This window comes from Microtus oregoni, unplaced genomic scaffold (genome assembly GCF_018167655.1).
Source record: "Microtus oregoni isolate MIOR12 unplaced genomic scaffold, Mior012 000032F_ref0000030, whole genome shotgun sequence".
Taxonomy (NCBI): Eukaryota; Metazoa; Chordata; class Mammalia; order Rodentia; family Cricetidae; genus Microtus; species Microtus oregoni.
This window is the reverse complement of record NW_024543091.1, coordinates 24,329,730-24,347,620: the sequence shown is the minus strand read 5'-3', so window position 1 is coordinate 24,347,620 and position 17,891 is coordinate 24,329,730. Positions and strand designations below refer to the sequence as shown.

Genomic DNA, 17,891 nt, shown 5'->3' with positions numbered 1-17,891 from the left:
TAATAAAGAGCAATGATAAAAATAATTTATGTAAAGAAAAAGTCCGATTATTTTCTTTACCACCTAACTGAATCCTGCAGCTTACCCATAAACCCACTGTGTTGTCTTTAGTAAATCAATCTGCCTCTTTCAGTTTAATGCTACTTACAGTAAATCTGGAAGTCACACCAGATAATTTCTTAAAGTCTTTTCAGTTAAACTTCATACAATTCTCAAAAAAGGAGGCACCAATAATTTTACTTTTCATGGCTACTCTTTTATTATCCTCCAGTTTACTATAAAGGATTCTTTATAATTCCCATGCATGGTAGTTTGAATAAGAATGGTCCCCACAGGTTCATACAATTGAATGCTTTGTGACCAGGGAGTGACACCATTTAAGGATTAGGAGGTGTGGCCTTGTGGGGGAAGTGTGACACTGTGGGTGGGCTTTGAGGTTTCAAAAGCCCAAGCTAGGCCCAGTCTCTGCTTGTGGATCAGGATGTAGTTCTCAGCACCGCTGCAGCAAGTGCCTGCCTGTGTCCGGTCCCCCGCCAATACTTACACCCCCCCGCACCGGGCTCCTGCCATAATGACAATGGATACGCCTCTGAAACTGTAAGCAGCCCCCATTAAATGCTTCCTTTTATAAGAGTTGCCTTGGTCATGATGTCTCTTCACAGAAATAGAACACTGACTCAGACACCATGTGCAAACCTGTGGCAGCAGTTAACCTCTGCAGACAGCACCAACAACAGAAAACATAGTCAGGAAATGACCAGGGATAATATTCCAAAATTAGGGGCCTGAGGTGAAGTAGTTGTGAGCACAACCACCTACAGTTTCAGAGTTGTACAATAATTATAACAACACTGATAACTGAAGAAAACCCAGTGAGAGAAGGGCAAACAGATATGTAAATGTCTGGGCGCTGACTGCCATGAACAGAAACTAAGAAGCCAGTCTTTATGAAGTTGTGAGCACACACACAGTTTTGAATTTTTAGAAGGCCCAAGTTTTGGACAGTCTACTAAACTGATCTCTTACATTAGGGAATCTCAAGCAGAAATACATCTGAATTTCACCTGGACCATTCTAATTTACAACTGATCACTACAGTAGACTGGGGAAGAGGGACATGAATGGGTGGTTTAAAAAGCTCTACACAGATTCTGACACCAGACTAAGAAGTTATTTTGCAGACTAGAAATCTGAAGTTTTCCAAGTCTGACCTTCAAATTCCAAAGTCACAAAACCTTTGGATTTTAGTTTGGAAAGCAGAGTCATCAAAACACTATACTAACTAATACTAAATATAAATTAGGAATTCATGTGTTTGTCACTATTCACCCAACCTTAGCTAATCTTTCTTAATATAATTATCTTTCTTAATATCATTTGAAAGAATACTAATTTAATTAGTAGGGCAAAGTGACTTTGTAATCCCAGGAGGATTGCTATGAGTTCCAGGCCAGCCTGGACTACAGTATGAGACCCTGTTACAAAACAAAATAAAATCCCAATTAATAGTAACAACCCCCTCAAATCTCCACTCCTCTGTGACAACAGAAAATAAACATGAAAATAGAATCCAAATGTGATTCTTAGGGTGTCTGAGCCCATAAACTAGGTAAGGGAGGAGCTGCCCTCATTGTGATGGGACTATCCAACTAACTGTAAAGGGGAGCTGGGAAGTGAACAGGACAGAATGAAAAAACAAAAACCCCACTGGAATTTAGCTTTTGGATTTCAGTATTCATACCCGCATCCCAGAGCTCTGCAGCCATTGGCCCCAACTGGGAGTTACATCACTGGCCTATCTGAGTCTGTGGACTTAAACTCAACTATGCTTCCCTGCTTCTCCAGTTTGCAGCTGGCACACTGTGGGACTTCTCAGCCTCCATAGACATGTAAGCCTTATGTCTCCCAATCTTCCTATTTTTATCTCCCTGGTTCTTACTCACTCTAGAGGATCCTGAGTTAGACACTGTCTACTTTGCATGTCTTTACCATCCAGTCCAGCAGCACCCTCCTACACTGCAATGTTAACAGTGACTGTCTGAGCGTTGTGTAAACTTGCACTTAAATGCAGCAACAGCATAATATCAGCCTTCAAATCAAAATTCAGTGGTTAGGCAACAAACAGGAGGAAGAAGACACTGGGCCAGTAAGTCAGAATTCTGACTTGACAAGTCACTTCAATAACTTTTTCCATAAATGAGAATACTATCACAGCACTGGATAAAATGAGTTTGACTCAATGAAAGATGTCATAAAATACCTAATATTATAATTAATAAATGCTAGTACTTAAAATGATTTGCACGTTTCCTTTCTCTTGGAGATAGATGTTCTGAAATCATGTTTACAGATTTCTATTACAACAAGCAAACAGACAAAAATCTCCTTTTGTAGCAGACCAAATCATAGCCTTAAAATACCTCTTTTAAAAAGTGAGGTAACGTAGGTTCTGCTGCTCAGGCTGCGGGTTCAAATCTATTCCGCAATATATTGGCCATCTTTGATGCCATCTGGCAGCTCCTGAGGGAGAATGGCTAGCTGATCTCTGTACTGCAATATCAGAAGGAGCTGTGTGAACAAGTGTGTGCAGCACCAGCATGTGTCACACAGAAATCTCATTGACTGAGCTACCATGGCAGATGCTGACACAACCAGCCTTACAAAGGTAGTGGAATAATCTTCCAGGAGGCTGCTGTTAGGAGGAGTGACAAAATGGAACAAATCTCCTGAGAAAACGACAACACTTAACCAACTGAATATGGGTAAAAAGTCTGTGACTCTTTTTAAGCTGTGAAGAAAACTACTAGCTTTACCATATTCTTAATGGAAATCTGTTAGTAATAAAGCATATCCCACAATTGGGACTGAACCCAGGGCCTGTGCCTGCTGAGCAAGCAAGTTCTCTCCCATGGAGCTATATGCCCAGTCCTGCCCTGGTAAAGATACTACCAGGGTTTTGACTGGACTGAATCTCTTGATGAATCTGGGGAACTGGCATGAGTTGTGCTGAATCTTCTGCTCTCCTAACATCTGATGACATAGTTTGTCCATCTAACTTCAGTCTTCTGCTCTACTAACATCTGACATCATAGTCTGTCCATTAACTCAAGTCTTCTGCTGGGTTTCTCATAAGTTTTCAGCACCTATACCTTGCACATCTTTTATGCCACATGTCTCTAAGTATCCAAAATTTTCCTGTTACACATTAGCAATAAATACAGTTCAGTTACATGTATTGATCAGGAATTCACTGATTCATGTTATTTGTTCTAGCAGCTTCTTTAGAGATTCTTTGGATTTTTTTCTATGTAAATAATCTGCAAATAAAGGTAATAATTATTTATGCATCCTTAATCTTTATTTTATTTTTCTTTTCCTTGTTGAGCTGTGTAGGACCTCAGGGCAATGGTAGGCACCAACACTCTAACTTTATTCATAGTCTTACAAGATTCAAGTGTTTACCACTAACTAGGATACTTTTTTTTTTGTAAATGTTTGTATCACTGATGTAGTTCCTTTCTTGTTTCATTAATATTTTGCTGAGAGTTTTATCAGGAATAGATGTTAAATTTAGATAACTGGCTCTTTTGCATCATCTAAGGAGGTAGTAATTAAATAATTTTTCTTTTTCAGTTTTTCACAAAAAGTAAATTATAGATTAACTTTCCAATACTCAATAAACTTCCTGGAATACTATTTTTCATAACGGACTTAAAATAATAAAAATACCTCTGAAATAGAAAAAGGGGAGACTGTTTTCAAGGCTTGCTAAGAAGTCTCAGTAATTCCTGAAATAGATTCATATACCTATGGTCAACAAGTTTGTGACAAAAAGCCAAAGAAATTAAATGACGAAAAAATACTACTTTAAAGCAATATTGCTTGAACAGGTAGACACCTAAGAAGCAGGAAAAACAAACCTTTGTACCCTGCTAAAGACTACTGTCCTGTGATCTGTGGGAAGTTCTCTAGATATGGTTTTCTTGTTGTTACTATGATCTGCAGTGGTAAGAGTATTTTATGACTAAAGTTGTAACTAGTCATGTATAAAACTCATCTTGCTATTGGATCCATTTTTTGTTTTTTGCTTGTTTGTTTGTTTTTGAGACAGAGTTTCACTGTGTAGCCATGAAAATCCTGGAACTCACTCTATAAAACAGGCTGTCCTTGAACTCAATGGATTTGCCTGCCTCTGCCTCCAAAGTGCTAAGAGGAAAGGTTTACATCACTTTGCCCAGCTGGACTCCTATTCTTATGAGTTACTATTAGCTTTAGCAACATGAGGCTGCATTAAATAAATTGAAATATAATTTAATTTAAAATTCAGCGTCTTAGTTGTACTAGTCACATTGTAAGTGTTCAGTAGCATGTTGTTGGTAACTATCACATGACTGTTTCAATCATATACAATTATTTCAGACTGCCCTACTAGATGGTGCTATTCTGGGATATAAATGCTTGATTGCTCTCCTCCATTTTATCAGAATGTTTTAATTCAGTCTTTTAGAATTTTGGGGTGAAAACAACCAAACACATTAGGCTCAACAGAGGAGACAGAACATTTTGAAGTCTGATCTCTCTACACTTCCTTTCATCAGTTCATACCAGTCACTGAGTACAGACGCACATGCATGTGGAAAGCTGTGAGGAAGTCACAAATTTGCCGTCACAAACAGTAACAATAATTCAACAAAATGTGAGAGTTTACTGTGCGTTAAGGAACTATGTGAGGCAGTGAGAACTCTAAGAAGAATGAGATAAAAGCCAGCAGAAAAGATGCTTAGTGTGGTCCCTTCCAGACGATGGGCACCAAGAGACTCTGGAGGTGCTGGGAAACAAAGGACCACTAGAGTGAGGCAGTGAAGCATAGAGAACACTCGGAGGAGAGGGGTAATATGTTTTTGCAAAGTAAAATATAAGAAGAGTACTAAGAAAGTCACATCAGTATTGTATGTCATACTAATGAAGCTGGAGATTTTACTTCACTGGTGTCAGGGGTTCAGGAGATAACGAGAATGGTAAGATCAGATAAGTTAGTAAGTTAGGCATCCAGGAAAGAGGCAAGAAAAGCCAAGAAAGGGGTGGAATATATCATTTAGAACGAAGCTTCTAAAAATAAAGACAAGATTTAAGGATTTATATGAGGGCAATGACAGAAGACATATTTGAGAAAGGTTTAGGTTGTCAGTTTTAAATTCTTGATTCTGATGAAGTAGAACAATGTTTAGGTGAAGGTAGTCAGTTTATGCAATCTCAAATTGGAGGAGAGACCTGAATGGAGATTTATATTTGGGAGTTTGTACTAGTTTAAGCAGTACCAGTGGATGTGAAAAGCAGAACAAGCATGGAATCCCAGGGAACATTTACGATACACCCACATCTGCACCCCAGGGTCTCACTACATAGCCTTGGCTGATCTCTTAACTCACAGTCTACCTCTCCCTCCCCATGCTGGGGCCAATATGCCCAGCAAGGATGCTTCTCTCCAAGAGTCCCCTGAAGGAACGTGGCTGAGGTCAAGGGAGGAGAGAATTTCAAAGAGAAAGAGGTTGGTATCAAATGCAACAAAGTATCCAAAGTAGAAATGCAGTGAGAGCACCACTGCAGTCACTGCCTGAGCACATTCAGGGGGGCTTGGGGCTCAAAGACTGTGAGTGGCATGGAGTAGGAACACAGAGCAATGCAGACCACCTTTGTTGAGAGCAATTGGATAAACAAGAAGCAGAGGTGTTTTTTGTTTGTTTTTATTGTTGTTGTTTGAGACAAGGTCTCACTGTCTAGCCTTGGCTGGCCTGTAACTTGATTTGTAGATCAGGCTAGTCTTGAACTCACAGAGATTAAAGTGTGTGCCACCACTGCCCAACAAGAAGTAGAGTTTTAAGGTATGAAGGAGACCTGACAGGAGACCCGTTAAGAACACTGGAGGAGACCACAGGAACTAGAAATGTGAGTGAAGGACCAGTGAGGTATCAGGTCGGGTTAGGCTGCTCCTGAGCACCGGCACCTCCCTTGCACTCACACCTCAGTTCTCAGTTGAAGAGTGCAGTCAGCTCTTTCACAATCTCATCTTTTAAATCCCATTTTCATTTCTGAAAATAGCATTAATGTGGAATACAGTGCTTAAGAATGCAGGCCAGTGCAATACTCAGTGGGTTAAGGTACTTGCTGCACAAACTGACCTCCTGGAACACATGCAAAGGTGGAAGAAAGGGCTCCAAAGTGTCCTGACTTCCACCCAATACACACACTCTCTTTCTCATACACACATCCCCTCCCCAACACACACTTATTTTGCTTTTTTAATGCTCCAGAGCATTAGACTTGCCCCTCCTTGCTCATCCTCCAGCTGATGATCAGATCTTTCAAATTTGACCGTGCATTCCTGTTTAAGAATCCTGTTATGGCTTTCTATCACTTACCTTTACAGCACCAATGAATTTAGAGACCCCCACCCCATCTGGGCTAGTCCCATCCTTTTCAATATTGTTATTTCCCTTTTCACTGAGCATATTCCCTTCCTATCCTCGGGCTTAACAACTTCTCTTCTTCCAATACTATCCTTAGCATCACAGACAGAGCACTAGAATGCCCTGTGGTGTCTCTTCAGAGTTCCCTGTCTTCCTTTCTCAAGGCACAAATCACAACTATAACTTACTAATGACTTGGTTGGTCTTTCCCATCAGACTGTAAACTTTTGAAAGATACAGAGAAGGTGTGGTCTTGTGTAATACTGCGTGCGCTCTGCTGTTACTAGATCACAGCAGATTCCTCATTTAATTTCTTGAACGAAAATATAGAACTCATTTCACTCTCTCTTGACGTTTTAATTGTGAGCCTAGCTTTTACTGGCTGAACGATTGCTCCAGTCCACAGAATGCATTTTCTCAATGAAAAGCCTAAATTTTAATATCAAGCATGGACCTGTAAGCAGACCTTTCTTACAAGGTTAAGAATGACTTACAATCAATGCAATTATAATCAAGCTCAAGTTTCAAAAATTCCCAAAAAAGTCTGGTGGTGGTGAAACACACCTTTAATCCCAGCACCCGGGAGGCAGAGGCAGGTGGATCTCTAAGTTCGAGTTCAGCCTCGTCTACGGAGCAAGTTCTATAACAACCAGGAATGTTACACAGAGAAACTCTATCTCAAAAAACAAAAACAATCCTGAGAAGTGACATTTTCTTGTAACATTTTATTTTTATAAATATAAAATATATATTTTATAAAATATAAAGTATTTTAATTATTTAATTTTTGGGAAAAGTTATTTCTTTACTGGTAACATAGAGGTAAATGCCTTTAGTTAACTGCAATATATTCTTCACTGATAAAATCCAATTAATGTTACATTTGTTCACCTGGCTAACAAGATAAAAATAGAACTGCCATAAAATTCACTCAGCCTAAGGCATAAGGATGCAAAATAACTAACTCTGGAATTAAGCAGTTTTGCTGCTTAACAGTAGCTGGATGGGGTTCCTAGAAATGCCAACCCAGTCCCCCATGACCTTTAGGTGGCGCTCTAGCTGCAAGTGCAGCCTGTGCAAACAACCCACTTTGTTGTTAAACCTGAAAGCTTTGCCTGCCTTCTTCCTCGGTATCTTTTGTCTTTTCTACCATGCTTTACTATATAATTCCATAATTCTTTCTGACTAGATGATACTTATCAATGTAGGGCAAGAATAAAGACTGTCAGCCAGAGATGACTCCAGATAGGCTGTAAAAAGAAAAAAATGCCTCTCTTGTACATTTCTTCCAGGTAGATGTCTAATCCTTTCTTTTCTGTCAGGATCCCCACTATTTTCTTGTCTATGACTCATGGAGCCTCCATTCCCTTAGATGTACAAACAGTGCTTTTGTTTTAGTTCCTCTTCTGACTCAGCTCAGATGATCCTCCTGCCTCAGCCCTCTGAGTAGCTGGGGCTATAGGTGTGTACCACCATGCCCAGCTATTCACATTTTCAAAGGAGCCTTAGTATAGAAAAAAATGTCCAGTTAACTACTGCAGGTGCTCAGATCAACGGGGGTGTTGGGATCTGTCACTCTGCTACAGAAACGGTAGAGAAGTATATAAGTTGTGCTCTAAGGGAGCTGCGAGGAATAGGCTGCTATTATGAACTCATTTTAAGAGCTTCAAGTGCAGGATGTGGTAGCCCATGCCTACAATCTTAGCACTGGAGCAGGAGGATCACAGCAAGTCTGAAACCAGCCTAAGCTAGAGTCCAGGGTAGCGATCACACTATTGCATGTGCTGCTTTCTAAACACCGAGATTCTGCCTCTAAAATCTCCTTACAAAGAACCCACATCTTTTGAAAAGAGAATTAAGGAAGAACTTAGACCACCTCTTAAGAAAAGTTAATGATGCTCGAAATTTGAGACAGAAGTCCATATGCAGACCTCAATTCCAATTTTAACATATCAAAATGAAACATCCAGCCAGGCGGTGGTGGCGCACGCCTTTAATCCCACCACTTGGGAGGCAGAGGCAGGCGGATCTCTGAGTTCGAGTCCAGCCTGGTCTACAAGAGCTAGTTCCAGGACAGGCTCCAAAAAAAAAAAAAAAAAAAACAAACACAGAGAAACCCTGTCTGGAAAAAAACAAAAACAAAATATCCGAGGAGGAGCTGTATGTGTGTGGGGTGGTAGTGATGGTCATTGTATGCATGGGTAAAATATTTTCTAGAAATCATGTGTTGCAATCTATTGTTACAGATAAGAAATTTGAAAATGTGCCCAAGGTCCATCCCACTGAATTCTTTGGTTTGGGTAAAGCAGCAGATAGCCATCATATGTGCATTTCTCCTGGATCTAAAATATCCTTGAAAACAAAAATAATGTTCTTGAAATTCATGCCAAGATGTCCTTTCCATCTCCTAAAATTTCTTAAACATTGGTTTTAAGAAGTTGTAATAAAATATTGCATTCAGGAAGTAACTTTACAAAGTAAATATTAAGATCTGTAAAACACAGATCATCAAATATAGTTTCACAACAAAGACATTAGAACTACCTTTAGATATTAATTTAAAATCTCACAATACTAGGTTCTTGGAGTTTTTAAACCTCTACAACAGGCTCTGGTTTAAAAAAAAAAAAAGAAACACTAAAATTTGAGTTGCGAAAAAAATACTACTCTAACAAGATAGTTTAGCTGCATATATGAAGTAAGTTTATCATACGTACTTAAAGCTCTAGAATGATCCGGATTCCTTATTCCCTTTGCTCGTAACCTCTGAAGAAGAACTGTTGAGGACAACTGTTTTACAAGATATACTGCCATGGAATAGGTCTGGAAAAAAAAAAGATGTAGAAAACCAATCACATATTTAAGTAAACAGCACATCTATTTAATCCCACAGTGACAGGGAAAGAAAACTAACCCTTATCGCAGCGCCTATTGTGTGTCAAGTACTGTCTTAGGTGTTCTGGTAAATCCTGATTGATATGCAGCTCAGGTGGTTAAAAACCTGTTTTATGTGTGTGTGGATGAGAAAACTGAGGTAGCGAAGTAAAGAAAACTGGCCTAACTTTTAGCAAGCGTCAAGCTGAGAACTTCAACCTAGGGCTGCTGCACTCATTAGCACTGAGTGCTTGAAGTTAACATATTTAAGATTTTTATATGAAAGAACATTATTAAGACTAAATATAAGCCAAGGCTGCTAAGATGTTGACGGTATCATAAACCGTATTTAGTAGGTATCACATATTCTAAAATATGTAGCTATTAAATATTAATAATGAGATGGGCTGTAAGTTCACTTATTTAGTGCCTCACTATGCCTGGGGTACCACTAGATCCTAAAGACACTTAGGCAGTGTGCACATCATGCAGGTGAATCAGTAAAAGCTGCACAGAGAAGCGCTGCTTGAAGATGAGTATTGGATACTCAATGCCTACAGGGGCTACTTGAGAAGATGGTACAAAAAACAGGTAGCAAGCCAAGCTGGACGAAGGGTGTGTTATTGGGAAAGAGGAAGAGAAGAGGGCCAAGAAGGGACAAGAGAGAAAGGTTAAAGGATCTTTTTCTGTTTCATGCTGGGATCAAGTAGATCCAGACACTTTAAAAGAAGCGAGAAAACAGAGTTACCATCTTCTTTATAGCAACAGTTTTTAAGGCATTCCTGATATACACTACAGATCTTATTTCAGCTTTGCCTGCAGCCTATAGGAGGAAACAGGTGGTACTGCTCTATCTTGAAAGGCTGATGAAACTGAGGCACAGATTACACAATATGCTTATGATCATGTAACTATTTGGATGGGTGGGCAGTACAAACCAAGAGGAAAGGGCAAGGACTACAGGAGTCAGTGAGCAAGGGCCATGCAGTTCCACAAATTCTTGCTTCTACATACCAGAATTCACTAGAACCTCTTAGCCTAGCCCTACGAACATTCTAATCTAATCCATCCTGCACTGTTAAGAACTAAAGTAAGGGCCCCATACATGTTAAGAAGGCACTCCACCACTGAGCTATTTTCCCAGACTTAGCTTTATACTTTTAAATATGTATTTGCCTCTTAGCAACAGGAGGACACATCCTACAGAACCCTCTGCAAGGTTACACTTCCTGTGAAGTCCAGAAATCTATCTGGGATCACATGCTGAATATTTTCTGGGGAAAAAAAACCCTGAGATAGCGAATAGCAAATTTACTTATAAGTACAACTCAGTATTTTAAAGAAAAACAAGTAACTTTACAGTGTGCCTACATTTTAAAGTACACGACTTACTAATCTAATACAGAAGTGGTAAAGCATCTTTTAGGAGGAAACCCAAACCCTGTTTACCATCATTCCTTAATTGCTTAATGCTTCAGGTCAAACAGAAACAGGAGAGATGCTAATCAACAATGAGACTCTGGACTGACAGCTTCAATGTTCAAACTTGGAAATACCCCAGGGCTTTCTATTAGTATCTATGATGAGATCAAGGTAAAAAAAAATCCAGTTCAGTGAAAAGGTATGTGTGCTCTAGTGGAAACATGTAGTCAGAGAAGAAAATAAAAGCTGCAGGAACGCGAGAAATGAAATTCCCCTTGTACCAATGTCACAAGGGGATATTACAAAGAAAGATCCTCGAAAACAGTGGCTAAGTAGACAGTATTTCTGCTGGCCCCTCAAGGGCCAACTCTTTATATATATCCTCTCACAATGTTAATTTGTCTGCATTTCCCCCCAAAGTCTGTAAAACTGTAAGTTCATAAGATACTTTCTCCATAAACAAAATATTTGGTCCTTCTGTCCCCCTACATAATAGTGTCCAAATGATTCCTCCATCCACACGAAAAGTTTAACAAATGCTAAATAAAGTAAAATGCCACAGAATAGAGCAAGAAGCTATAATACGCTTCTCTCCTTCAGGTACTGTGTGGAGTTAACTTATTTTCTTTGAAAAGACAAATTTCCTCCTTTTCGCTTCCTCTTCCCTGACTGCTCTCTCTTTGTACTAGGGTTTCTCTAGAGCTTCCTGTAAGTTAGACAATCCTTCCACTAGGATAACTCAATCTTGTTTTTACTTTTTTACTTTGAGACAGGTTCTCACTCAGTTACGCAGGCTGGCCTAGAACAGATCAGGCAGGTTTTAATTTTGAGATTCTCTTGCCTTAGCCTCCTGAGTAGATGGAATTACACCCCTGCACCACCAGGCCAAGCAATAGAATGTCAGTAACACAGCCCAACATTCTGCATGGACTATTCAGAGCAGCCTCATAAGGTAAATTAAACTAGTGATTTTATTTTCTTTTCTTTTCTTTTCTTTTTTTTTTTTTTTTGGATTTTCGAGACAGGGTTTCTCCATAGCTTTTGGTTCCTGTCCTGGAACTAGCTCTTGTAGACCAGGCTGGCCTCGAACTCACAGAGATCCGCCTGCCTCTGCCTCCCGAGGGCTGGGATTAAAGGCGTGCGCCACCACTGCCCGGCAAAACTAGTGATTTGAAAATAATGTAATTATCATCTGAGATTTACAAAATAATCTCGTTTTACAAAAAAAAAAAACCAAAAACAAACAAAAAAACTCAAAACCAAAAACAAACATACAAAAACCTTGTTGTGTGTTTTGTTCTATTGGGGGGGGGCGCTATACACTAAAACCAATGGTAACACATGAATTAGTTGAAAGCAAAAATATAACCCTGATAGGTTTCAAAATTATGCTATAAAATTCAAAATTCATTTCTGCTTGCTTTTGATAATAGGCAAGGCCTCGTGTATCCCAGGATGGTCTTATACTTGTTATGGAGTCAAAGATGACATATTTCTGATCCTCCTGCATCTACCTTCTGGCTACTAGAGAACAGACATATGTTACCACCTCCAGTTAATAGAGTGCTTAGGCTAAAAGCATGGGCTTTGTGCACGGTAGGCAAGTATTTTACCAACTAAATTACATTCCCAACACCCAAAATCCATTTCTAATAACAAAATTCAGCAGAAGAGGAATATTAGGGGCTGGAGAGATGGCTCAGTGGTTAGAGCACTGCCTGCTCTTCCAAAGGTCCTGAGTTCAATTCCCAGCAACCACATGGTGGCTCACAGCCATCTGTAATGGGGTCTGGTGCCCTCTTCTGGCCTGCAGACATACACACAGACAGAATATTGTATACATAATAAATAAATAAATAAATATTTTTTAAAAAAAAAGAAGAGGAATATTATAAATATATAATATATAATTAATGTAACTAAGTTCTAAACTAATAGTGGGTCTGGGCTTGACGGCACATGTTTTTAATCCCAGCACCCAGGAAGCAGAGGCAGGTGGATCTCTGTGAGTTCCAGGCCAGCCTGATCTACATGAGTTCTAGGCCAGCTAGTGAGATCCTGCCTAAAAACAAAACAATCAAGCAAGCAAACCAACTCCTTCATGGTGGGACTCAGAAGCTATGAGCACTTGAGGACCAGAGGTTAGGGTTTTCTTACAAAAGTTTCTGACTAGTGATGGAGACAGGAAAACTGCTGGGGTCTGCTGTCTTCTGTTAGGTCTGGCTACCTTGCCTCAGAGGTACATCAAAGAGTGATAGAAGAGGACACTGATGCCATCTCTGGCTTTTATTTATACACACACACACACACACACACACACACGCACGCACGCACATGTACACACATTCTAATACTAAATATCATGACAGCAGTAATATTCTCCTTAACAAAAGAACAATAAAGATGTTGAGTAGCACCTATGATATGTTTAAAAAGTTCTAGCTAGTAGAAGAAATAAGGCATATGTTATGTATTTGTGTAAATGACAATCTCAAGTTATATACCACCCTCCTGGAAATACAAAAAGATCAACTAAAAAAAACCCCAAAAACCACTATCTAAATTTAAGTAGGAAATGTCCACAAACAAGAAGTTTTAGAGTAAGTCAACAATAAATAAACCCTATAAAATTTAACAGGAACAAAAGATACACTGGAAATAGCAACTAAACCAACCCAGGAATTAAGAAGGATACAGGACTGACAAAGACAGATACTAAGCCTAATCAGTTACAGGGGAGCACTGAGGAAGATTTGAGTAAATGGAGAAACACAGTTCCTAGAGTTGATAACAGTGAGTATCACCATTAACTACCTCCTCTTCCCAGTTCCCTAACTTCCACCTGTGGTTCTACAGAAATCCTACTCAAGAATCTGAGGAAGACACCTAGAGGTTGAGTGAGGAAAGGAGAGGAAGGCACATGGTTAAGTAATTCCACAGTTCATGTGGCAAAATAAATGTGAAGAGAAGGTTCACTGTCTCATGCTAATAACTTTCCCAGACACATTAAAATTCGCCCTCTAAGACAAAGAATTCTCAGTCTCACATCCTTCCAGTTCATCTCCTCTCTCCTAAGTGACAGGCTTATAATTCAACATCTCTACAGCTAGCTTTCCTCCAGCCCATAACAACAGAACACTCCAATCTTCTATCAAAACTATTCCTGCTAAGGTCACTTGTGTGTTCTCAAGTTGAACAGTTATTTTGCGTCCGTAAGTTTATTCGTGTGTCCATGTGGAAGCCAAATATTGACATTGGGTGTCGCTTCTTAATCACTCTAGGCTAAGGCTCCCATGAACACTTCTGGAATAGTTGGTTCCTAAGATGTGACTGCTGTATGATTTGGGCATCTACCTCAACTACTTAATGATTCTAAGGAGTAACCCTGTTCTAAAAGGAAACATGCAAACTTTCTCCTTAAAAAGAGAAAATGCTTACCTTTGACCTTTCCTACAAAGCCCTGTGTGGTTTGCCCTTAAGTCACAGTGAAACCCTTTCAGCTGCTTGGCAAAGCAGAGGCTCATCCCTGCCATTGGGTTGCTGTGTTTCCTCTGAATGTTTCCTGACTCCCATCCTTCTCCTAGCTCTTCTCTCAAGTCATTGCATCCATAGGGAAGCCCTTCCCTGAACTCTCTTCTCTTTCAAGTCCTTGACTACCCTAAGATCCCAGTCATTTTCCTTTATGCACTTAAACACAAAGACATTTCTTGGTGTGTTTGTGTGGAGCCCCCAGATCTCAGGCCCCAGAAAAACAAGGGTGTGTTCTCTCTACACTATGCAGTGACACACAGCCAACAAATCTTAACTCATGGGTATCCTAGAAAATGAAACCTAGGCTAAGAAACAGTATAGAAAAAGTTCAGAAACAGAATATAAAAAATCATGTAACAATGATGGCTTCAGAGCTACCATTTACTTAGAACTAGGTTAGCTAGTGAAAATGAATTTCTCATACAACATATGAATTCAAGATGGATTAAATAGGGGCTGGAGAGATGGCTCAGTGGTTAAGAGCACTGACTGTTCTTCCAGAGGACCTAGGTTCAATTCCCAGCACCCACATGGCAGCTCACAACTGCCTGAAGATCCAGTGGCAGGAGATCTGACACCTTCATACCAATGCACATAAAATAAAAAAGTTAAAAAAAAAGATGGATTAAATATTTAAAGATAAAACAAGAAACCTTTGTAGTTTAGTAGTCTAGCTTATTAACAGTTTGGCAAGCATGGGTAGACAGAGGATGATGGGAAGAAGAAAAGAGTACAAAGCAAAAAGCTGGTTAACAATTAGTGTTATGAAAATGTAAATCTACATACAAATAACCACAAAGATTGAAAAGCTGTATCAAAGGGTACAAGATGTATCAAACGGTAAATTCTCAACATATTAAATCTAGTAAGACAACTAAGAAAAGGACAAAAAAGAAATGGACATAGATGCAAATTTAAAATATTAATAGTTATAAAAACCAAATATGTTCATTCTCACCAAAAACAAAAGGGGTACTAAATGCTAACATTTACTTAATGGTGAAGGATTTTAAAAAGATAATATTGTTGCAGGCATGCAAATAAACACTAAAAGTCAGGGAACACATTTGTACATCTTTGGGGAAAGCCATCTGTCAATGCACACAAAACTTCTTAAAATTCCTCATATTCTTTGGCTCAAAAATTCTACTTATGAGAATTTACTGTAAGGAGATCATCATGCATGTATGCACCGCTACAGCTGCCAGGACAGTATTCAAAGATCAGTATTCAACACCAGAGAGTAGGCCAAATAGTGGCATATCCTTACCACCATATGATATAGTCATTTAAAATGCTGCAGAAGAATATGTAACAACACAGAAAGAAGTTTATGATAAATTATAGAGTGAACAACCAATGGAGACTACACGATCCTGCATCAAGTAGGAATAGGTTAAAACCTCACAGTGAGACAGAAATCCTTGTCTACTTGCTCACAGTATAATTCACATATTACAGACAACCACAGTAATTAACCGTTCCTCATGACAGGAAAAGAGTTACAAACAAAAGCTTACTTACCCTTCCAATTTCTGCCGTCCAAGAAACAACAATGGTATTTGGTACTGTCGTGGACAATCGGACAAGTGAGGTGATATTAATTGGTCTGCTAGGTCGCTTTGGTTCCACACCATTTTTAGTAGGTGGAAGGTAACCCTAAGAAAAAAATATAATTTATTTATACTATTTCCATTTCTTAAAACAAAAAAACTAAACAAACTACAAAGTACAGGCTAGAAAATACAAACGATTTCATTAAAAAGTAGGGAAGCAAACATTTATGAGTTACTTAGGCAATAATCTCTCTAAACAACCTAATAGTTTCACTTTAGCGAGTCTGAGAAAAAAACAGTGATAGAAATTCAAAATCTCTTAAATCAAAATGAGTTCATAACGGCTTAAAAGAGGTATACAAGGAACATTTCTGAGGAAAACAAACACAGCTCCCAGTATTACTCCATCTAAGGCACAGAGGCCCTGATGAATTCTGCTTACTACAGGCAAACAGGTTCACAGGAATATAGCTGAGTGAGATTCTGTCTCCCTAAAACCAAGCACAACACCAATGCTACTATGGGCAATGTTATAATTTTCTCCTCATGGCTCATGTCACAACTGCTAACTGAAGTCTGCAAGTCTCACCTAGTCACATGAATATATATAAAATGTCTCCATCCTGTGGCAGTGGAGCTGACCACAAGGTCTTTTCAATAATACTAAGCAAGCACTCTACCACTGAGCATCATCCTTAGTTCCTCAAATGTTTCTTAATGTAAAAGTGCAATTGAAAACATCTAAGATGACTTATGCGATAGTCACATGGGTAATGTAATTCAAAAACTGTTTTTAGAACTTACTGGAAGGCTGCAAGGTTTTGTATTCACTTTCACACAAAGGTTGGGTGGGAAGTGATCTTCTTGTGGACAACTGGTTTCTGACAAACAAAACCTAAACGGCAAAGGTAAATTTTAATTTGCTTTATAAAAGATAACCTCTAACATTTTTATTTCATAGCTAACTTGAAAGATGATCAATTTTAAAATAGAAAAAGAATAAGAAACACAGGCAAACAGGCTTAAAACACAGTTGCTCTTTGAACAGTGGCTTGAATTATACAGCCCCGAGTATGTATGTGCATAAATAGTGGTGACTTAAACAAACTGGAAGAAAAACCAGTTATCCGAGATATTGAAAAACATCAAGAATTTAGATAACCCCAAAATGCATAAAATATGTGGATAATAGTGTACCTTCTAAGTTACCACAAAATACACATATATCTACTATTTGTAGTAATAAGGGCGGCGGGGCTGTGTCCCCAGCACCCCGGCTGCCTGGCTAGCTTATGCCCGAAATAACAACACACAAACTGTATTCATTTAATCACTGCTTGGCCCATTTCTATCTAGCCTCTTCTAGGCTAATTCTCACATATTAATTTAGCCCATTTCTAATCATCTGTGTAGCGCCCCTAGGTGCGCTTACCGGGAAGATTCTAGCCTATGTCCATCTTGGGTCGGAGCTTCATCGCGTGCGTCTGACTGGGAGCTGGGAGCATGGCGTCTCTCTGAGGCATCTGCTCCCGAGGAGAGCTGTGGAGTCTGAGCTCACTTCCTCTTCCTCCTAGCGTTCTGTTCTGTTTACTCCTCCCACCTATCTTCTAACCAATGAGGGCCAAGCAGTTTCTTTTTATTTAACCAATGACCTTCCTCCATCAACTATTCAAATGTTAAAGTCCATCAAATTTATGTTCACAGACCAACCACACCTGCTTTCATTCTCAATCAAAGTGAAACAAACACAAAGGTGAGATATTAAGTCATAACTGTACAAAACAGTAGCCCACTATACTGCTTGAGGGATGTCATAGAGCCTCCTGTTTCTGGGCAACTGGAACAGATCCCGAGTATGTACTAGGGACAGAAGTAAAAAGGAATTAAGAGTAAACAATTATTTCTCAGTGTCTATAAAAGTAAACAGAGTGAGAACAAGAATTCCAACACTGCCTCCCATTTCTCAGACACTGAGGATCTACTTCCCGCAGCTCAGGGTCAGTCATCTCTTTGAGCAGTCCTTCAATCCCATAACAGTCAC

The 17,891-nt window shown here is 39.2% G+C and overlaps 1 protein-coding gene across 3 annotated transcripts in view; it reads right to left on the bottom strand.

Annotated features, from left to right (window-relative positions):
* Positions 1 to 17,891, bottom strand: part of Pias1 (protein inhibitor of activated STAT 1) — a 116,210-nt gene that overhangs the window by 27,314 nt on the left and 71,005 nt on the right. For all 3 annotated transcript variants that reach the window (XM_041679399.1, XM_041679400.1, XM_041679401.1), the window contains exons 5-7: positions 16,655 to 16,745; positions 15,819 to 15,953; positions 9,185 to 9,290 (exon numbers count right to left, since the gene is read on the bottom strand). In XM_041679399.1, the coding sequence (XP_041535333.1) occupies positions 9,185 to 9,290; positions 15,819 to 15,953; positions 16,655 to 16,745 (332 nt within the window). The remainder of the gene's footprint in view (positions 1 to 9,184; positions 9,291 to 15,818; positions 15,954 to 16,654; positions 16,746 to 17,891) is intronic.